At 43.2% G+C, this 23,390-nt stretch overlaps 1 protein-coding gene across 2 annotated transcripts in view; it reads left to right on the top strand.

Annotated features, from left to right (window-relative positions):
- The window catches only part of GATA6 (GATA binding protein 6), a 31,998-nt gene extending 8,738 nt beyond the window's left edge, over positions 1-23,260 (top strand). For both annotated transcript variants that reach the window (XM_065935145.1, XM_065935146.1), the window contains exons 4-7: positions 2,077-2,202; positions 3,259-3,346; positions 3,439-3,542; positions 21,774-23,260. In XM_065935145.1, coding sequence (XP_065791217.1) covers positions 2,077-2,202; positions 3,259-3,346; positions 3,439-3,542; positions 21,774-21,941 — 486 coding nt within the window. In that variant the 3' untranslated portion in view covers positions 21,942-23,260. The remainder of the gene's footprint in view (positions 1-2,076; positions 2,203-3,258; positions 3,347-3,438; positions 3,543-21,773) is intronic.
- Positions 23,261-23,390: the final 130 nt, after the last annotated feature.

The raw sequence follows: 23,390 nt of genomic DNA, 5'->3' as shown, positions 1-23,390 counted from the left end.
TGGCAGGTGTCTTGGCAGTGACCAAGGTCCGACAATGTGCTTTGTAAATGGGTTATAAATGATACCAATTGAAGGGTGTGTCTATCAATTAGTTCTCCCGTGGGCTTCTTATTTATGGTTTTGCTGGATCTAGTTAGTTCTCAGACATAGAATGTTGAACCCAAGTTTGTTTAGCTAGCAGTACAGGACCAATCACGGTGAATTTGAACTTGTAATACATTGCAAAATAAGAGATTTATGGTGTAACTTGAATTCCTTGTCAGTGATGAATATAACTGAGATCGCTTGTTACAAGGAACTTTTATAACCTGCTCACCTTCATTTCACATGTTTATGGAGACTGGCTTCACTTATGATCTGCAGTTGACAGTCATAAAGTTCTTTGTTATAATGGCAAATTCTGATAACAAGTTTGCCTCACATTGGCTCCAAATTCCACTGCAAACTATCATAAATGGCCTGTTTATAAAATGAAATTTCCTGTCGCTAATTTACTTATTTCATATTTATGAAGAGAAAGGAGTGCTCTTCTGGGAAATTATTTTCTTTTAAGGATAAAGAAAAAAAAAAAAAAAAGAAGCCCTGATGTGTAAGATTTCATGTTTTCATTATTTTAACAAAGCAAATTCCCAAGTAGCTCTGTCAGCCAAACATACTCGTTTCCACCAAAAGTCAAAGTGATTCTTTCTTAGCACCGACTTCTTAAAAATGTGGCAGTGCTAAGAGGCTTCCCAGTGTCTCTTTGGTTTTACAACTTGTCTGTAAAGAGTATGCTGTAGCAATAACAGGACGTGAGTTGTAAAAACAAAATTCAATTTTTAGCTTTGACTTTGCCAACAAAGATTTTGAAAATCTCTGTCTTTTAATCTGAATAGTTAGTACATGCTCAATCTATGTTTTTGTCGTGTACTCTTTATAACTTCTTTTCTTAAATTAATCATCATGGCCAACTTCCCTAATTCTATATCTTTCAACTTGTTTTGGTCCCTGGATTTTCCCCATAGGTTTTTTTTTTTTTTTTTTTTTTTTTAAACTGAAGTCATAACAGATTTTTTAAGTTGACTATCTAGGTAATTGAAAAGCAAATTTAGATTTTTGTCATTCTAGGTAGGAACTTAGACTAGCTTAAGAAGTCCCTCTTTATAATTCACACATAATAGTTCAGAGGAGATAAACTCCACATAAGGATGCTATGGGTATAAAGGAGACAAAAATCAGAGTGACAGACAGTTGACCTCTTCTGATAAATTTAACCCTTTGTACTGAGAAGGAAAAGGCAACCCACGCTAGTATTCTTGCCTAGAGAATCCCAAGGACAGAGGAGCCTGGCAGGCTACCGTCCATGGTGTTACAAGAGGTTTACATGATTTGTCGACTAAACCACCACCATCACGTGAGGAAAAGTACTATACTGACAGGGTAAATCAAATAAAACAGCATCACCAAGAGAAGGCCAGCACTAACACAGTGTTGTAGAATTTGGTTATCCTTTGGAGAATGGATAATACAGAAAATTCAGGCAATAGGCGATCGTGATGATCATTAATGAGATGTATTAAAATATGTTTCTGTACAAAATTTTTGTGCATCTTCCAAAATTCATTTCTATTAATATATATAGGCTTTTCTACAGTTTCTGGTTTATTCCTCTGCACGTATCTGAGAAATAGACCTGGTTATCTCAGTTTTCAGATGAGGCAGAGACGCCCCAAAGCCGCTAACACATTGGCAGGCAGCTTGTGACTGCATTTCTTCACTCAGACCTGACAACAACAGTGAGCGAGCGCAGGCCTTGGCCAGTATTGTGACTGCTCTAATCTATGCTAATGAGCTGGGGCAGATCCATTGATCTGTATTAGATGGAGCACACTTTGGTCCAGGAAGGTCAACCTAATTACACATCAAGGTTTTTTTTTTCTTTCTTTTTTTTTTTTTTTTTTTTTTGCCTCAAGAGGGACTGCTTATTTATAATAACCAGGTACATGCTTGTTGCTGGCAGGGACATGACACATGGACGTGTGTAGCGTATACGTGAAAAGCACTTATGTCTGTCCACCCTCTTGTGCTGCTTTCTAGCCTTCCTCCCGGCGGCTTGGATTGTCCTGTGCCAACTGTCACACCACGACCACCACTTTGTGGCGCAGAAACGCCGAGGGCGAGCCTGTGTGCAATGCGTGTGGACTCTACATGAAGCTCCATGGGGTGCGCCACCTACTTCGCTTCTGTGTATACACCTGCAGTGTCTTGTTTGTACTTAGTTTCAGCTTAAAAAAATCAGCAAAGGAGAGGGCATGGGGTGAAGGATCTGATTTTTGTGTATGCATGTTTGTGAATCTAGGGGGCCTGTCAATTATACTAGAAACTATTATCATACTGGTAAGAAACAAAAAAAAAAATGCTGCCAGTTAAACTCACACACATCCATAGTCAGACATCCAGATTGTAGAAATACAAAAATGTGGAAATACGCATTTTTAGAACTGATACAATGGTAGTAATCTTTTTTAAAAAAGCTGAAATCTAGTTGATTTATAATGTTGTTTCAGATGTACAGCACAGTGATTCAGTGATCCCATATGTGAATGTGTATATGCTTTTTCAGATTCTTTTCCCTCCTAAGTTATTATAGAATGTTAAGTACAGTTCCCTGTACAGGAGGTCTTTGTTGGTTATCTATTTTGTATATAGTAGTGTATATTTTAAAGACCTGTACACTTAAAAAGAAAAAAGCATGGAACCTACTAGAAATGCACACTAACTAGTTTATAGCTTAAAAATGTGAATGCACTCAAATACATCTATACAGAAGAGTCATAATATTGGGTAGCTCTAGTTAAAAAGATTTTGCATTTTAAGCATAGCACAAGATATTATAAAATATGCCAATTTTAAAAAGAAAAATTACCTTGGTATATGTAGAAAGAAGAATTCACGATCTCTTTGAAATAAAAATACATAATTCAGTGGTTTCACTCTGTAATTGAAGTTGTTTAAAACAATAAATATTAAGTTGAGGGAAGAGATTCTACCTGGCAAATCACCCCATTTTTTTTTCCTGGAGGAATCTTTGCATTTGATGGGGAAAGTGTAGTCTTTGTGCAGTTGGAATCTATGAAGTGTGTATAAAAATTGGATTGAAATTTATGCCAGGTTCTTTTAAATGAGGGCTTTCAGTACTGACGTTCAGGCTTTAGTTAGTTTGGTTTTTCTGCAGTATAATATTTATTAAACTTATGGCCTATGTGAAAAAATTTTTAGGTGCCTCGACCGCTTGCTATGAAAAAAGAGGGAATTCAAACCAGGAAACGAAAACCTAAGAACATAAATAAGTCAAAAGCTTGCTCTGGTAAATATAAGAAAATGCTGTTTGACTGTAAAATATTTGCCAACCTTAGTAGAGTATATGTATATTTATGAGGTTAATTTTGACCGTTGCAGGTAATAGCAATAATTCTGTTCCCATGACTCCAACTTCCACCTCTTCTAACGCAGATGACTGCAGCAAAAATACTTCCCCCACCACACAACCAGCAGCCTCAGGGGTAAGTGTTAAAAGAGCATAGACTATTTCTGAGCTAGTGTGTTGCTCTCCTGTGTATTATCTCCAATTTTATCTTATCTGGTAGTACAATAATCTAAACCAACAGTTCAGTTTAGTTAGCTGATACCTAAGAATAGTTTTTAGAGGAAATTACATTTAAATGTCAACAAAATGACAAACTTAAGTACTTTACAAACCTCTTAATTAAGATCTATATCATTTTTTTATGGTTGAATTAACCTAAGTAAAAGCAAGGAGTTTGGGTTTGAAGTGCTTTAAATTGTTTTATTTCCAGGTTTTATCTGAGTTTATATATATGTGTGTGTGTGTATACGTACATATGTATGTATATCAATATATTTCTAGTGTAGATCAGGAAAAGTACCAGCTCCATGGTTTTACGTATCCCAATGCCCATGACATTTAAATTGCTTTTGCTTATCTTATCGTCTTCCCTGGCGGCTCAGTGGTAAAGAATCTGCCTGCCAATAGACGCAGGAGGTACAGGTTCGATCCCTGGGTTGGGAATATCCCCTGGAGAAGAAAATGGCAACCCACTCCATTATTCCTGGAAAATCCCAAGGATGGAGAAATCTGGCGGGCAATCCATGGGATTGCAAGAGTCAACCGAGCAACTAAACAGCAACAAATCTTATTGACTCCAGCCTTCTCTGTTCTCCTCTTGTCTTCCTTCTTACCTTTTTGCTCTTGTTTTGGAAATCTTCTACCCAAAGTAAAACGTCATCACCATGAGTCACGTGCTGCTGTATTCACTGATCTTCACCTAACTGTTGGTCCTCTGCTGGGCTGGGCAGCCTTGGCTTCTTCTAATGTTCCTTGATTGTACCCAGGCTTATTTCAGCCGTGTGATCAGCCTGTGAGCAATTGGGTGTGTGAGAGATTCACACCCCTACGAGGATGCCTGGGTTTTGGTGCAGATCACAGTGTTAGTTTCAGTAAAGCCATGATAGAAACTCAGTTTTTCTCAAGTGAAGAGCACTTTCCCACCCTAGGGTTTCCCAAATTTACCTGGAACGCCCGTTAAAAACGACCCGGCCACACCCTGGCCCTCAGAGATGCACGCTGGCCCCCGGGGCGGCCGGTTTTCCCAGAGTGCCCCGGGTGAGGATTACACTGAGACTGGTTTAGGATGAAACATTAGCATTAAAATCCCTACTTAGTAATTCTTTTCTCCGTTGAATTTTGCTTTATTTGGGGTACTTTGAAATACTACAGATTCCTGGGCTCCACCCTGGATTTTCTGAGTCAGCAGTCTCTAGGGGTGGGGCTTGGAAATTTGTGTTTTTGAACAATCACCGCAGGTGAAATTGAAACTACTGGCCTCGAGGTGTCTTTGAACTGGGAACCTTGGAGCTGGTATTTTTGCTGCCTTAAACTAACAAAAATTAAACATTAAAAAAATCTTTTTAAAAACTGCTTTAAAGTATATTTGATATTTTCTTTATCCTCCAATTCAAGCTCTTTTGGGGGGGTGGTTCTTTAATACAAGAAACGTGTTCAGAGTTTCAAAATGGAAAAAGTTTTTTTGCTGTTTTTATTTGTTGCAGACACATATTCTTTTTTTTTTTTTTTTTGTAACAGACACATATTCTTAAAGAACATTCTTGCCTTTATAACCTTCATAAAGGTGAATGCTGGTGAAGGACTTTTTTTTTTTCATACAAGAGGCTAACGTGTAACTTAAAGGGTCTAAATTGGTAAATAGAAGTTACTTGTAAGGAAATGAAAAGATCAATATTATTTTAAAATTTCCTTTATGAAGCCCTAAGTCCTCAGAAGCAATTATGTAGCTTGAAAGTGTGCTAGTCACTTAGCTGTGTCCTCCTCTGTGACCCTATAGACTGTAGCCCGCCAGGCTCCTCTGCCCATTTTATTTCCCAGGCAAGAATACTGGAGTGGGTATCTATTCCCTTCTCCAGGGGATCTTCCTGACCCAGGGATCAAACCCAGGTCTCCTGCATTGCAGGCAGATTCTTTACCATCTGAACTGCCACGGAAGCCAATTATGGGGCTTATGTGAGGCAAAACAGTGTCCTGATTTTCCAAATCATTGAGGGACCAGCTACCATTTCAGCCTCAGTGGTCCATCTCTACTGGCTGAAAAATGGGTTGCTGCCTGCTCCAGCTCGCTTTCGGCAGTGCTATATATAGTCCAAGCTTAGTGAGGCAAAAGCTAAATTTGAATGGCACAGAAATAGAGATATTTGCCCAACAATGGGCTTTAGAAACGTGGTCGCGTGGTGGTTCTGTGATGTAAAAATTCAAAATTGACTATTTGCAAGTCCAATCAATTTTGCCCTCCAGGGGAGGAACAGTGCAAAGGTGGTGACGGGATCTAGCCTGAGCATGTCTGAAAGTGGGACCTTGGGAATCTGGAGGCTGGTCCTAAGGCAGCCTTGGTATCTCGGCATCTGTCTCACTTGGGAGCCCGCTTCCTGGGGGTGGCTGGCCGGCCGGTGCCGTCGGAGGAAGGCTCAGTTTTCCTCTAACAGCCAGGAGGCAAAGCAATTTTAGTATTTTTTTTTTTAACAAAGTACTTTAGAGATTGGGGGAGTTGGAGAGCAGTTCCCTACAAGGTCCCCATTGCTCTCGGGGCCTTCCATGGGAGATAGCCATGCGAGCTGCGGATGGGCAGTTCTCTGAGCCCAGGTGGCCTCAGAAATGCATCCTGATAGCTCTTCCCAGAGCTGGGGGCGCGGGGCGGAGCGGGGGGTGGCCTGGGGTGGGGGGCGGCCCAGTGGCAGAGAGGACGGCCCATCATCCCCTCCTCCTTCCATGCACCCGCCCCTCCCCGGCCAGGGCTGGCACCTGGGCTCCTGGATGTTCCCCGATGGCCAGCCCATCACGGAGTCCTCGCTGCCCTCCTGGCGGGGCTGTTGGGGGAAGCAGGCTTATTTGGCAGAAGCCAACCTGCTGGCCGCCTTATGGAATCTGCCCCCTCCAAGGATAATTGACGTCGACTCCATGGTGTCCCCATGAGCGCCAGGGTGTGTCTTTGTTGGTCCCTTGACACTTTTCACTTTTCAGACCCTCCTGGGCTGACTGGTTCTGCGTGCGCGTGGCTATTATGGCAGTGGGGATGCCATGAAGAGTCTGCTGGAGGTGTTATCTGTGGGCAGCTGGCAGAAGCATTTGTGAGAGGCGGCTGTGTTGACAAAGATGTGACATGTTCCCACTTAGGTCTCAGTTTATGATGTTGGAGGACAGCTGTCGTTGTGACTGACTGCTTATAGGATTTTGTGAGCGCTGTAGGTAAAGGGGATGTTGCTATATCCCCGTAGCAAAGGTGTATCTGGTCTGTAGCACAGGGTTCCTTCTTTGGCTTGACCCTTAGACCTGCTGTGGTGATGGGTCCACACCGTGGATCTCCAGCGGCCCCTGTGACTGGCGGGGTGGAAATTAGTCCTGCAGGGAAGTCCTAGTTTAATAGGGACAGTTGAGCTCCAGAACAAAGGGTGATCATAGGAACGTTCCCAATGGAACAAGGAAACGGGCCATGTGCTCTACTTAGAGACGTCAGTGCCTGCATACCTGCTCCTCCAGCCTTCCTTAAAGAGAGTTAGAGAGTTAAACTGAGTTAAAGCAGAGAAGTCTGAGAAGAGACCTATCAGACTGGCTGTGTTAATTCTCGTCTGAGGAATCAGCTGCTGGAGATCAGCAGCAGGCAGTCCTAGAGGATTTTCTTTACATTCTGAGGTCTCCGCCTGTGGGCACATTCAGCGGCGGTCCTCTCAGGACCTGGAACCTGAGCAGATCTGGTTGGAACGGAGTATTCTGGGGGGAGAGACAGGAGAATCATTTTTGCACCGCTCTGAAGCTTCATGCTGTTGACTTTTTGGCATGTCTTAGGTTTATGTTGCTCCTTTGTGTTTTACACTTGATCTTAGCCAAAAGGCTGAGAAGCGATGCTCCTTTGTGTTTTAACTTTACTTCTGTCTCATTCCTTCTCATGGTCATCAGCTCGCCGACCTGGATCCCTTAGAACTCAGCTCCTCTGTTGCAGGCTGTGCCCGTGTGGTGTGGTGTAGTATGGTTTGGGAGGTGGAGGGAGGGCAGCTTGCCTCCTTTATGAAAACAGGAAAACCTGTTGCTGCTGCCGCGCAGCCTGACAGTAAAATAACCCTTGTCTTGTTCCTTTTAGAATTTTTAGAAAATGATTGCAAGAAATGATTTATTTGCTTTCATTTATATAACACTTATTATTCACTAGACCGTACTGTCTTTCATTTTTATTTTCCTTATTTTTTTCTGTGTTGATCAGAATTTTAGAATCAGTTTCTTGTATGGGATTCTTTGGGTTGAGAAATGTGTTGAACTTAATTTTTGATATGTTGATTAATTTTGTGACTTTGGAACTTAAATTTCTCCAGAATAGTTCTTTTATTCAGTGTAAAATCCTCTTATACCTGTAAATTTACTGAAAATTTTGAGTCTTTAGTGGACCTGAATAGACATCAGATTTTCTTTACCATTTGTGTTCTCTGTGAATTGTAAGAACATTTAAATCTTTCACTGAATTCCATTTCTTGACTGAGTTATATTTTTATGGTACTTGTTATTATTATTAGATAAATATGATAACATTTTATTTTAGCAATTCCCAAATAAGATTTAACAAGTAGCCTCTGTAGATTCCTATCCCTCTTAGGACTTGTAACTAAAAATTTATAAAACTGGAGAATACTTTGGATATGTACACACATACATAAAGTGTATGTACATATATATTCTACATATGCATGTACCATATGTTTGTAACTCATCCCCCAATTTTTAGATAAAGGATATCTCTCTTAATTTTCTTTGGGACAAGGAGGATTAATTTGGTGAGAAAATGAACAATAAGACAATGTCTGAGAATAAGAAATCACTGGACCTATTTTCCTCGCCTGAAAGTAGTTCTGTTGATGATTATTTTAAAAAGTTAAAGCCTACTTAAATTTATATTAATACTGCAAATATAATGTTGACGTCCTCATTGAATACATAATGCTGAAATAAACACAAACTCCATCTGAGTAGCCTTTGCCTTGCAGTCATTGTTCTGTTTAAGGAGCATTGTGCTGGGGTGACTCTGTTCTTCATGTAGTAAAACAAGGTTCCAGACACTGAATTGTTCAAAACGTGGTGATAGTGGTGGGAGCACGTATGTACAGACAGATCAGGTTTGAAACAGCTATAAATGAACAACAAAGCAGAAGTCAAAAGTAGGGAGCCGTGAATTCTGAGTACAGGGTTGGAAATGGCTTCACAGAGGAGAGGAAATCTAAATTAGTTGTGGAGGAATTTTGTAGGGGAAAAATTGGGGTTGAGATCTCCATGAAGAACAGCATGGGTAGCTATGATGCTTCAAGGGCACAGTTTCAGGAATTCAGTATGGCTGAGCATAGGGTGTAAAAAGCCAATATAGCAGGAGATGAGGTGGATCAATTAGGTGGAAGGCAGATATGTCAAACTGCTTTCAAGTCCATATTAAGCCTTAGGTAGGGTCCACACTAAGTTCATTTCTAAATGGTGGACTTTCTCTAACCCCTACTGTGGTTTCTCATCAACCATGTAGTTATAGTCTGACAAAACCATCCTGAACTGGGCGTGTTTTGATAATTGATGTAAACAAATGCTCGCATGATCCTTTTTTGTACATTTTACAAGCAGGGTTTTCCTCTCACAATTACGAAGGAAAACTCCTTCCTCGAAACTCGTGATGTGTCCTGACCTTAGAATGTTGAGTTTCTTGGTCCCTAGGGGCTCCTTGGGGGCAAGATGGTTTCAGGGTGGCTGCCAGGTGACGCTTCGGAATGGAGACTATTAGGGAGGGCGTGTTAGTGATAGGGATTCATTTCCTCACTTTGTGGTTGGTGGTTTGTGATAGACAGCTTCCTTGGAGAGAGGCAGGCGTCCTTAGACTGAGACACGGGGATCGGGGATCGGAGATCGTCCCTCAGATTCCTCTCTGGCTGGTTCTCTGCGTTTGGATGGGCCTTGCTCATTGGTCACTTTCTCTGTGCTGAATAGGTACTTCAGTTCCTGCCTCGTTTAACCTTCAGGGAGGTTGTCTGCCTAGAGAAACTTTTCCCTACTGCAGCCTCCTCTTGGTAACAACTTTATGCAATGACCTTGTCAGAAGCAATGCCTCTGGGCTGCATGGTGCTAAATCTCATGCTAGAAGTGGTTTGAAAGAGTTAAGTGCTTAAGTGCTCTTCGATGAGGGGCAGTGATTTAGGGACTGACATTTCTTGGGCTGTCTGGATGTCTTTATAAGGCCTCTGAAGAAAGGTTAGGTACTTGGCAAGTTAATATTTTATATTCTTTTTATGGATTTTATTTTATATGTTAATATTTGCATCCTATGATGAAAACGGGAAAACATCCCTTGAGTCACGTAGCTTCTTTCTTTGTTAGTAAGTTTTATATTCCACTGTCTTTTCCCCTGAGTAGTTGAATCACTTTGGATTTACTCGACATAATGATTGGTCACACAATTATAGCTTCTATTATTATTAATTATCCCTATAGTGGTTAGATAGCTGAAAGGAACATTCACAAAGGACCTACATACATACAGTCCGAGTTGCTTTCACTCAGCAGACCTCATGTGTCAGAAAGATTTAAGAGGCTGCTGAAGTGGGGGCCAAAAGTTCCTGCTTGACTCTTACATTGAATGTTCCACACACACCTTTAGGGCGCTCCGAGAATCGGGTGTTGGTGGATTAATCACCATAATGGTTGCTTTGAGGCGTTTTCCGTTTCTTGTACTTTCTCATTTGTAAGATTCTGGGACGTAGGAAGGCAGGAGACTAACTTCTCCCAAGTACCTTTTATGTTCCAGTTCTTTCATGTATCTTTTTTATTCCCAATTATCACTGTACAAATGAGGTATCTTTTTCTATTTTCTATTTTGGGGAGTGACACTCAATAATAGGCCCAAGGTTATGTATCAGATTAAGAGTTGGGCTTGGAATTGGATCCAGGCCTGGCAGATGCAGAGTAAGTGTTTTTACCCTTATAGCACGCTGAATTCATGTGTGATACTATATGCACTGTTGAAGTCTTTAGAGGGAAGAAATGGCATTTTCTTAAAGAAATCTGAGTAATTTTGGTTAGTTTTGGCTGATGGTACAGGTAGGAGAAATAGCACCATAGAAAAATGATTTGCTCATGACCAAATATATAAGCTACATTGTATACATTTTCTTGTTAAATATACTTATCAATAAAACCCATTGCATTTCTAGGGCTTTTTAGCTGGGTAATGGGAAAAAAAATAATAGGTAAATTTACTGTTGTTGACATGCCTAATGTGATGGTAAAAAGTCTCCCTTGAAATACAAGATCGAGGTACCAAAATCCTTTTGAAGTGGGATTTAAACCCATGCTTAGTGAGTGCCAAGTGAGTTGGAATTTGCAGAATAAGCAAATTGCCTTAAATTTAATTTTTACAAAATCATTAAAAAGCATTTCTTAAAGAGACAAGCATCCATTTCCCCCACCCAACAGTTTATAGTCCAAGATATTTTTTTTTTCTCTAAATGAATAAAAAGAGTTAAAAAGGCATTAATCTCACACGAGGGTCTGGGAGAGAGTTGCACTTAGGTATTATGAGGGGCTCATTTGTAAACCAGGATCCGGAGTGACTCCATAAGGTCACAAGACAAGCCCGCCTTGCAGCCGGGGCTGGAGCCGACGTCTCCCACCGCTCCCAGGGAGTCGGCCCATCATCGCAGTTATTAATATACCACTCGCCACTTGCTGCAAGCCATGAACATAAATATTTTGTTGGCATTTTATCTTCACGCTCCTTACGTGCCAGGCTCCCTTTCTTTTCTTCTTTCACAGCCCCTTCTAATAACTCACTCACGTTCCTGTCTGACCACATTGGCCTTCACTGAGAAAGTCACACGTCACGCTGGCAAGGAACGTGGAAGCATGTGGAGTTTGCATAGTTTCATTTTGATTTGAGGGCCTTTTCTAGACTTCCCGTTTTTCCTTTTTCTTTTTCTTCTTGTGTGCTTGTGTCCTGAGGAGGATGGTGGTTAGAAATGCACTTAACTACACTAATATCCAATGAGTCTGTATGCCTGTTAGGCAACAGTAAAGCTGTATCACTCTTTAAATAAGTTTGTAACCTATGTGTCCACCCAATTTATCACAGTACTGTGGTTTGTTTAATAAGTGACTCATTGTCACAATCTGAAAGCTAGAATGCTAGGTAAAGAATAAGCGTGAGTTGTTATGGCCTCAAGTTAGATTCATCTCAGAACACAACTCTGCGATTTTTTTTCTTCCGCCTCTATAAGAATATACAAAATTGTCACAAAACATGAAATAATGTTACGGGAAAACACAGCCAAATTTAAGAAATCTGGCTAAGGGTGCCCTGAAATGTTATTGCTAAATGAATCTTCGAAGAAAATGAATTCCTTTACTGGAACAAAAAGTAATTTATTATGCATTTCATGGGTGTCTGCCAAAAGAGTTACTAGCAATATGAAGATCTAATGGATATGAATTAAATACAATCTGTTAGCTCTGCGTTTAGACCAATTTGTTAATTTTCCTTGAAATTTGAATAATTTAAAAAAGCATCTCCAAAGACAGGTCTTGACACAGGCGATCATTCATGATTCAGCTACCTACAACATCAGGGCACATACTCAAGGGTCTGTGAGCTGAAGTGAAAAGAGATGATTTTATTCACCCCAGATTTTAAGAAAGATTTGAACAAATAACAGATATTGATTTCAATGTCCTGTTGGAGTCTTTTGAGTAAACGATTCCAAGTCATTACTTGACAATGTTTCAATGATAATTTGCTTGGTGTACGGCCCCTTTTGGTAGCTGTTAGCATGCATGGTTTGACCTGAGCTGGAGCACACGCTCCAGAATCATATTTTTATCCTGTTAAACGTAGCATGTGAGCAAGCGCACAGTTGCTTCAGACTCTTTGCGACCCCACGGTCTGTAGCCTGTCGGGCTCCTCTGTCCATGGGATTCTCCGGGCAAGAATACTGGAGTGCATTTCCGTGCCCTCCTCCAGGGAATCTTTCCCACCCAGGGATCGAACCCTGGTCTCCTGCGTCTTCTGCATCGCTTGGGGATCCTTTACTGCTGAACCACCAGGGAAACAATACTTGTAATTGAAAGCTCTCCTTGTATTTAGTCACCTGATTCATGATGGAGCCTGAGTATGGTCTGAAGTTTATTCTCTGGGTTCATGGATTAACAGCTGGAACGACACAGTCAGGCAGCCAGGCGCTAGCTCCAGTTCTGTGTGTGACTATAGTGAGCTGCCAAGGTTTTGTAAAGCCCCTGTTTTCCTCCCTTCACTAAAGGGGAAAAATAATTCCCACCATCTGGTCCTTAGGAATAGCGTGTAGCATAAGTGGGAGATGCCTGCAGACAGCTTTGAAGTTCAGGATGACTAGCACTGTTTAAATATGACCTTGGAAGTTGATAGTGATGTGCTTTATTTGCATGGCATTTTTTTTTTCCATCCCAAGACATTAGACATAAATCTTTACTTTCTTCATGGAGGGAATTTAGAGACATAAAGCTATTATGTTAACAAAGTAACTGTGTTTTGATACTTTTATTTCCCTGATAGCAATGATATTTCATTTGTTGTGATTCTTCGCAGTTTCATAATGCTTGCTTACTTTTTTTTTTTCCATAATGCTTTCTTGTCAATGTTGCTGGGTTCATGGACTGCTGTCCATTTTGTCTAGCAGAGATGGCCAGAGCAGGGGGCTCATCCAAGCTCCTATAGCTAATTTTTATCTTGCCACTGGATCTTTTACCACTGAATACGACTAAGTCATCCATTTTGGTTCATTTCAGAAGATAAACCTTTTCTTCAGGAGGCCAGTGACTTCAAGTTGTGGGAGAAACCCTTTCCCCCTGCAATTTGTATCAGGTTGGCCAAAAAGGATTTTTCCATAACATCTTATGGAAGTTCTGGGGAAAAAAACAAAGGAACTTTTTGGCCAACTCAGTACATCAGGCTCTTACTGATAAACCCAGGGTCCTTGTAAACTTGGGGCCAAGCCTTCGTCACAACATTCTTGCTGTTTGTGTGTATGGACGTGTAAAACGGTTTGCTCCTTTGCCCAGAGTAGAGTGTGTCTATAGAAGAATTCTTTTCCTCCTTAAAAATTGCAGCGTTTAGCCTATGGATGTAACCCGGCCAACTCAGGCCCGGAAGGGGGAAGAGGGGTCAAAGGGGTGGCTGATGAACTCTTCTCAGTAAGGAATCTGTTTGCTAAATTATAAAGAAAGAAACTCTTCTGCAAAACACTGAGTTGGGTCATCGGTTGAGGTGACCGTGACACTCTCTTCTTGAGCTTTGCTGAGCAGTTGTGGGAGAATTCGAGGTTTTGTTGTGATGGATGGCTCTCACACGTCCTGGTGGAGACAGAACCTGTGTGTGTTTGTGTAGCTTCCTGGTGTTACCTCCGCAACTGTCAACTGGGTCACTTTTGTGTCTTGCCTCTCTTCCCTCCATCCAACTGAAATGACCATGGGAGTTAAGGTTTATCTGAAAGTGTTTCTACTTTTGCTGAAACATACGTTAGTTTTTCTTTCTTTCTTTCTTCTTTTTTTTTTGAGGAAGGCTGCTGTGAAGCCCCACAGGGTCTAACCTAGAGGTTACGAAAGCAGTCTGGGCTAAGTGGCTCTATTTGTGTCTGACTCTTTACAACTCTATGGGCTGTAGCCCACCAGGCTCCTCTGTCCATGGGATTCTTCAGGCAAGAATGCTGGAGTGGGTTACTGTACCCTCCTCCAGGGGATCTTCCCAATCCAGGGATTGAACCCACATCTCTCGTATCTATCTGCATTATTGTTTAGTTGCTGACTCGTGCCCCACTCCGTGATCCATGGACTGTATGTAGCCTCCCAGGCTCCTCGCCCATGGGGATTTTCTAGGCAAGAATGCTGGAGTGGGCTGCCCTTTCCTCCTCAAGGGGATCTTCCCGATCCAAGGATCCAGAGTCTCCTGCTTGGCAGGTGGGTTCTTTACCACTGAGCCACCCGGGAAGCCCTAGCGGAGAAGACAGCTTTGGCAGTGAGAGGTGGCTGGCTTCCCCTCACCCAGGAAATAGCTGTAACCACAGCTTACTTAGAGGTGTAGAAAGGAGAGGCCAGATGCCATGGAAGCTGACAGCCTGAGCCCATGCGGAGGAGGCAGTGTGGTCATCTTCAAAGTCCTGTGCTCTGGGAATGATCACACTTCCCCCAACCTGTCCGGGGTGCTGGGTTTGTTTCTCCAGATCAGCCCATTCTTTTTTGGTTTGCTTCTTCAAAAACAAAATTTATAATCCACAAGCCAGAGAACCTCTGTAATTCTCCTGGACAGGCTGTGTCCTTTTAGGGTTCCCTTTGCTCTGACGTGTCACCTTCCCAGGACTGCTCCCTCATACCGTAGGAGGTTTTCTCTGGGCCTGCCTCTCATGGGATGTGATGAGTGAAGGAAAAGAGAGAACTGACTGACACGGACTCCAGGCAGGAGCCCGCCAGGCTCCTCTGCCCTTGGGGACTCTCCAGGCCAGAACCCTGCAGTGGGTTGCCATTTCCTTCTCCAGGGGATCTTCCCAACCCAGGGGTCGAACCCTGGCCTCCTGCTTTCCTGGTGGTCTCTTTATCGAGGTCTCTTTATTGACTGAGCTACCAGGGAAGCCCTGGCGAACCCCAGTGTGCTCAGATGCCGCTGGGCATCCTCTGGAGGAGCTCACCGAGTCAGAAATCCTCGACTTTGCAGATCTGTGTCTGAAAAATGAGCGAAGGCTCATTCTCACGGGAAAACAGCCTGGGTGAGCCAGAAATCACTGTGTCGCCTCACAGGCCAGGGGAGATTTTCCATGTTCGCGTCTGCAGCTGCTACTTGTCCCTAAATTAATTTATTCCTGTAGGAGGTGGGGTGTCCGGCTGGTTGCTCTGGGTCCCCCATCTGACCTGGCCTGCTTTTCAGTGCTAAGCCCGGCCTGGGTCGGGGCTGATAACACATTCTTTTCAACAGGAAGTGCCTCCATTTTCAGTCTGTGGGAGGGTGGAGGCCGATAAGCTGGGAGTGGAAACACAGAACAGATTTCTGCTCCACCCTCGGGTTGCACTTTGATCAGAGAGAGAGCCAGGACCTGGGCTGGCCAGGCTGCCTCCCGGAGGAGGAAGGATGGCTCGGCTGTGGGCGTCCGGAGAGCTCTCTCCTGCTTTTGTTCAGGAACTTTTGGGGGATTAGACTGGTTTAGGTTAGTGACGTGCCTGCTTTGAGATGTCTGCGTACTGATCCTTTCAGGGATTAAGTAGATGTGAGAAAACCTTACCCGGTTGACAGTTAGACTTGTCTTTGTGTGTGTCTGTGCTGGGTCCAGGGTCGTAATAAGTGATCTCTGATTTTCTCCCCAAATTGAACTGATTCTCTCTCTCTCTCTTTTTTTTTTCCTTTTAACTTTTATTTTAAAACTTCTTGTTTTGGCATATAGCCGATTATAAAATCTTCCCTGGTAGCTCAGCTGATAAAGAATCTGCCTGCAGTGCAGGAGACCTCAGTTCGATTTCTGAGTTGGGAGGATCCCCTGGAGAAGGGAAAGCCTACCCACTCCAGTATTCTGACCTGGAGAAATTTCGTGGACTGTATAGTCCATGGGGTCACAAAGAGTCGGATACAATTGAATGACTCCCTTTCATAGCTGATTCGCAATGTTGTAATAGTTTCTGGTGAACAGTGAAGGGACTCAATCATACATATATCCATTCTCCCCCAAACTCCCCTCCCATCCAGGCTGCCACATAACGCTGAGCAGAGCTCCCTGTGCTGTAAGGGAGGTCCTTGTTGGTTATCCATTTTAAACACAGCAGTGTGTACATGTCCATCCCTAACTCCCTAAGTATCCCTTCCCCCATCCCTCCGACCGGCAAACATAATAAACTGCTTTTTGAGAGGCAGCTTGCATATGCCCAGTGAGGGGAAGATACTTAACATGACAACATGACAAGCCAGGTTTCTTAAGAAGGAGAGTTATGCCAGTTCTAGACTTCTTCTGCAGTTAGATGCCAGTTTCAAGAGCTCAGGTTATACTGATGGACCCATCTCTGTATTCTGTGTGATGTTTTCAGGTACCTGAAACTGTGTTCACACGTGTATGACTGGCCAAGTTCCATTCTGTGTGGAGGTGACTTCAGGATGCGTGGGGGCCCTTCTGATCCTCCCTTCATTCTGATTCCTCCTTGCTTTTCATGCTACTTTATGATTCTGTCCAGCCTGGCTCATTTCTCAAGCGCTGGTGCCTTGCGTTTCCAGACCTAATGTCTTCCACTCTCCCCCAGAGTTAGACTGCGCTGTGCCACTCCATTAAAATATTCAAAAGGAAGCTACAGATGGCTAGTAATAGGTTGGGCCCTTGCAGCTGGTCCCTCACCTCCTCACCTGGGTTCTCTTGAAATACCTATGTATGCCTATGGATACGTTGTAATTATGATTTAGTTAGAATTTCTTTCCTGTGGTTTTTCGATTAACATTGCATTACAGGATCTTATTGGGTTCAATAATTGCATAATTGCTCACTGAGCGGATATCCCTTGCTTTCCCAGACCATCCCCATATTATGAGGCATTAGATTATTTCCATGGTTTCCACTGTTATAATAACCCTGCAATGGATGTCTTCCTGTGGGGCGTCTTTCCCTCCCTTTGAATTCTTTCCTTATAATCCATTTCCAGAAGTGAAATTACAGCACTCAGAAAGGTATAAAGTTCTTGATGGGTTCTGCTAACTGCCTTCTAAGGCTAGTGCCAGAGTGTAGCCCCGCCAATCAGCGATGGAGGGGTCTGGCATTATCTATCCCATCTGATCTTATCACGATCTCATTATGTATCATGACATAAAATTTCAATTTTTTTAAATTGAGGTATGACTGACATAAAAAAAAATGCTGTGCATTGCCATATTCCTTGCTTAAATAGTATGTGATAAGTGAAAGGGATAGTCACTCAGTCATGTCCGACTCTTTGAGACTCCATGGACTGTAGTTTTCTAGGCTCCTCTGTCCATGGAATTCTCCAGGCAAGAATACTGGAGTGGGTAGCCATTCCCTTCTCAAGGGGAATCTTCCCGACCCAGGGATGAAACCCAGGTCTCTCCTGCATTGCAGGCAGATTATTTACCATCTGAGCTATCAGGGAAGCCCTTAAATAGTATATCCTCATTTAAAAATTAAGTTTCTCAAACCTTGGGCACAAGTACTTATTTTTTTTCTCACAGGGAACAGATAATTGCTTTTGATTTCAAAGTTGATATTTTTTTCAGGAGCACATCACCCATGTAATTTGGGATTTGCTTGCCATATAACATTTTTGTCTGAACAAAGAAGACAATAAGCATTTCAGTAGTAGCTTTTAGGACTGTTGTTCAGGTGTAAGAATAGTATTCAGGGTATTAATATTTCTTTAATGCGGCTTATTTGTTAAAGGGCCAGTGACCCTTTTGAAGGGGGGTGTGCAGGAGGGCCTGGTTTTCTTTCTGGGGAGAGCCATCATCAATGGTTAGAATAATGTCCTAGTTGCAGTGAACTTAGCTCTGGTTGAGTTCTTAGGGCTGCTCCCACCCATCCATGGCTGCAAATTGTCTGGTGAAGAATGACATTGGGGAGATTTCATTAGGTCCATGCTCCTTCACCACAATAACAAAATTCTCAGAATAACATACGGCTTCCCTGGTGGCTCAGATGGTAAAGAATCTGCCTGCAATGCAGGGGATCCTTGGGCCGGAAAGATTGCCCTGGAGGAAGGAATGGGCTTCCCACTCCAGTATTCTTGCCTGGAGAATTCCATGTACTGTATGTAGCCCACCAGGTTCCCCTACACGGAGACCACAGTCCATGGGGTCAAAAAGAGTTGGACACGACTAAGTGACTAACACTTTTTCATAGTAGCATGCACATACTCAGTCAGAGACAAGGGCTCTCTTTATATTTTCTAATTTAACCTTTGCAACAATTTCCTGATGTAGCTGCCTGTTTATTTCTATTTTCCAGGTGAGGAAACTGAGAAAGTTCTAGGTCGGACTCTCCAGTTTCCCTCTCCCACAGCCTCTTCTGACTCGTTGCTTCATGTCCTTCCCTTTCAGCCGTCTTGTCTTGCGAGCAGGCCTCCCCACATCCTGCATTCTTCCAATTTTGAACACCCTTTCCTCACCCACAACAATAGCTTCCCTTGAAGGAATGTTTAACATGGCAAGGCATTCTGACGCGTCTGCAAACATTAGCTCATTTAATTGTCGTGAACATACTTGAGGTAGGGCTGGTTTCCTGAGGAGGAGGCTAAGGAGGTGGGTGGCTGAAACCAGGGTAGAATAGGAAAGCCAGAGCTGGTCCCACCGTGCAGGCTGTCTGCGGCTGTCCCCCAGGTATCCTTTCTTTGCAATTCCTTTTCCGACCTCTGGTTCCACCTTCCTGTCTCAGACAGTCATAAACTCATGACAGCTGTTGAGCGGTCTTACTTTTGAGTGTATCTGTCCTGGTTTCCCCACCCAAGCTGGGAGTGAGTGTGTCTGGGGCTCATGGCCCCACTGCTTGGCTCTGATGTACCCTGCTGAAGTTGCTGGTTGTGACTTGCCGTGACAGCACAGCACGTCTGGCCATTTGAGGTGAGCTGCTTCCTGGGCCAGTCCATTCATTCACCCCTCCATTCCAGAAAGCAGCACTCACTGTGGTGAAGTCAGATTGGTCAGACAAATGGGAAGAAAATGCTTTTTGCAGAGAATAGGTAGGTAATATAAAGCTGGATATGACAATTGTGTACAAGAGACCTCACTCTGCTAGTTGTGTGATAGCTCTTTTCTAAAATGAAGACTCCTTTTATAATTGAATAGCATCCTTTCATGTATTTCTTCGGGAGTTAAGTCTGGATCCATGGTTAGTTTGCTTATAGCTGAGGTTTTCTAAAAGGAATCACCATATTTGCATGCTCAGTCGCTTCAGTCGTGTCTGACTCTTTGCAACCCCATGGACTGTAGCCCACCCGGCTCCTCTGTCCATGGGATTCTCCAGGCCAGAATACTGGAGTGGGTTGCCACGCCCTCCTCTAGGAGATCTTCCTGACCCCGGGATCAAACCAGGATCTCCTGCACTGTAGTTGGATTGTTTACCCCTGAGCCTCCTGGGAAGGCCACCATATTTGTATGTGTATGTAAATCCATAGCTTTAGTTTGTTTAACAGGGTTATTTCATCTATTTCACAAGAACCTACTTTAAATTTTAGACATCTCAATGAGTTTGTGAAACTTCCTTTTTTTTAGGCACCCAGAGCCCTTTGTTTACATCTTTAAGCTCGTGTTATTTAAAAAGAAGTTTTGGTGGGGTGTGCTGTTGCTGGATTTTCACAAACCTTCATTTTTTGCCAGGCATGGGAAGGGTTGGTTAGCCGTGGAGGGGCCGGTTTCGGCCTATCCGGCTGGAGGGAAGTTCCGTGGTTGGACTTCCTGCAGTCCTGCCTCTCGGCCCCATACAGTTATTCTGAGTGTTTGAGACAAAACCAGATCTTCTCCGGAGAGGAGAGGGTAGGACTGCATCCACTTCCAGGCCCCTGAGTGGAGCCAGGGACACTCTGGGAAACTTCCATTCATTTGTTCTGTGTCTGGTGCCCTGTGTTTCTCTGAAGTGGATGTAACATCAGCTTGGCCAGACAGATGGATGTTTTAGGATTTAATGGGCTTGTGAATGTAAAAAAAAAAATGCTTTGAAAAGTGCAAGATGTTCTACCTGTGTCAGAAAAACAAATATCCTGTAGTTTATGGAAAGCCTGAAAATTCAGAAGAAATACCAGGCTTCTCTGGCTCAGTGGGAAAGAATTTGCCTTATGATGAAGTAGACGCGGGTTTGATCCCTGGGTTGGGAAGATCCCCTGAAGAAGGAAATGCAACCCACTCCAGTACTCTTCTTGCCTTAAAAATTCCATGGACAGAGGAGCCTTCTGAGCTAGAGTCCATGGGATCTCAAAAGAGTTGGACATGACTTAATGACTAAACAACTACAGTGCTTTAGAAGGAGGACAAAGTGATTTAAAAGTATGTGAGTTTGGTTAGATTAAAAAAAAAAAAAAGCCAAATGCAACTGTATTCTCAAACCATGATCTAAACATGATTTTAGTTATTTTGATTTGATTTTACTAAATTATATCATGTTTGCTATTTGACGTTTTAATTTAGATGGAAGGAATGAAATGAGAAAAATGACCTTTTGCTTCAAGAAACAATTGTCATGATCGTGACAGATATAAGATGCTAGCATTTTCTTTATCGTGTGGCCTGCTTCAAACAGGACCTGTTCTTCTTGGGAAGAATTAAAGCCTGTGTATGCATGGGTTAATTTTCCATGAAGTCAGTGCCCAAAAATTTCATTTATCAGGCCTTGCTGAACTATGTATCTTTCCCTTCTTAGACTTTAATAGAACTGCTAAGCCTCATGGTTCTGCTCTGTGTGTGTGTGTGTGTGTGTGTGTGTGTGCGCGCGTCCATGCAGTGCTCTGCACTTTCTCTTTTGCAGAGATTAGAACGTGCGGGCATCCTTAGGGCCTGTGGACCTATGTGGTGTGGTTTGTTTCACTGTCAGAGACCTGAGCATTTGGCACTTTTTACAAATAGGCTGCCTCCAGTTCCCCTTCTACCTGTGTCCATGCAAATCTTGCCGGGTGGTTCCTGCCATGAGTTAATAACATGAGCAGGAGGCTGATTCTAAGAACTGAAAATCACCAGGGTTGGGTCAAGGGCATCTCACCGCCCAGTGAGCAGCTCTGCCTGCTAGTCTAACCATCTCGATCGTCTCTGTCTCTCCCTGACATATTTTTAAAAAATAATAATTTAATATATTTTTGATTATTTTTTTCATTGCTGCTCAGGCTTTTCTATAGTTGTGACGAGCGACGGCTCCTCTCTAGTCGCGGTGCTTGGGCTTCTGGTTGCGGTGGCTTCTCTTGTTGTGGAACAGAGGCTCTGGGGCACGTGGGGTTCAGGAGTTGTGGCTCCCCGCTCTAGAGCACAGGCTCAGTAGTTGAGGTGCACAGTCTTAGTTGCTCCGCTGCAAGTGAGATCTTCCTGGATCAGGAATCGAACCCGTGTCTCCTGCACTGGCAGTGGATTCTTTACCACTGAGCCCCCAGGGAAGCCCTGCCTGACACACCTCTAACTATCTCTCTCCTCCTCTCTATCCCCCTCTTCCACCAGGCAGGCGGCTCGGTGATGTCTGGTTCCGGGGACAGCGCCAACCCCGAGAACAGCGAGCTGAAGTACTCAGGTCAAGACGGGCTGTACATCGGCGTCAGCCTGGCCTCGCCGGCCGAAGTCACGTCGTCGGTGAGGCAGGATTCCTGGTGCGCGCTGGCCCTGGCCTGAGCGGCCGCGGGGACCGGAGGAGGATGCTGCCGGCCCGTGGGATCGCCTTCATGGATCCTCTTGGCAAGCAGTCCGGACTGGGCCGAGGATGCTGACCAGACTTCTTCCTCTGATACATGATTTCTGTGCCTTTATTTGAAAGAGATGAATCTCCCGAGAGGCGTGCTCTGCCTTGCCCCCGGGGCCCTGTCTTGAAGACCCAGGGAGAAGAGGGACCGCCTCTCCAGGGAAGGACCGGGGCAGCGCACAGCCTCCCTGGCCACGGGAGCCAATTCCAGGCAGCTGGTCTCTGGGTCGGCCAGGGGATTGGATGTCCATCGTGACACATGCAGAAACCGGAACTACGCCCGGGGCCTTGCCTGCCATGGAATATTGAAAGAGATTTTTAAACCAAAGTTTATGTGTATTGCCCCAAATCATGTGCTTCTTCTGATCAGTTTTGGTTATTCCAGAATTTCTCCGCCCCTTTTCCACAGCCCTGTCCCTGATTTCCCGCGCGTTCATGGAGAAGATCCTTCGTTTGGTACACACCTCCGGAGGCTGAGTCGGTTCTTGAGGTCTCTTCAAAAATATCACTCAGTTTGCAGGACTGCATCGTAACTGTAACATACACTGTGACTGACGTTTCTCAAAGTTCACATTGTGCGACTGACCCGAAGTCAGTCCGAATTTGTAAACAGGGTAGCAAACAAAAGATATTTTTCTTCCATGTAAACAATAATTTTTTTAAAAAGTGCAATTTGCGTTGCAGCAATCAGTGTTAAATCATTTGCATAAAAGATTTAACAACATTTTTTATAATGAATGTAAACATTTTAACTTAATGGTACTTAAATAATTTAAAAGAAGAAAATGTAAACTTAGACATTCTTATGCTTCTTTTACAACTACATCCCATTTCTATATTTCCAGTTGTGAAAAAAATATTTCAAGAACAAATCTTCTCTCAGGTAAATTGCCTTTATCCACTTGTTAAGAATTTTTGTATAAGAACACCAGTATCTCCCCTTTATTTTACTGTGGAATATGTGCTGGAAAAATGGCAACAAAACTTTACTACCTAACAGATAACATTTGTAAATACTTTAGGCATCTGTACACACCATGATGAAGTCTCTATAGTGTGACTAACCCACAGGCAGGTTGGTTTACGTTAATTTTTTAAAAAATGGGATGTCATATGGAAACCTATTTCACCAGAGTTTTAAAAATAAAAAGGGTATTGTTTTGTCTTCTGTACAGTGAATTCCTTCCCTTCTAGTTTCATTTTGATACTGTGTATGGCTATAGACATTCATATAAAGCAAGTACATGTGATATTTGCAAATGGTCTTACAGACTTTCAATGAATTCTCTTCTTGGAGCTGCTTTATACCTTGATTCATCTGAAGTTGCCACATGGAGTCAAGTTTCCACTTTCATTGCATTGAGGACAATTTTATAAGTGAA

Source organism: Muntiacus reevesi, chromosome 4 (assembly GCF_963930625.1).
Source record: "Muntiacus reevesi chromosome 4, mMunRee1.1, whole genome shotgun sequence".
Lineage (NCBI taxonomy): Eukaryota > Metazoa > Chordata > Mammalia > Artiodactyla > Cervidae > Muntiacus > Muntiacus reevesi.
This window is presented reverse-complemented; position numbering and strand designations above follow the sequence as displayed.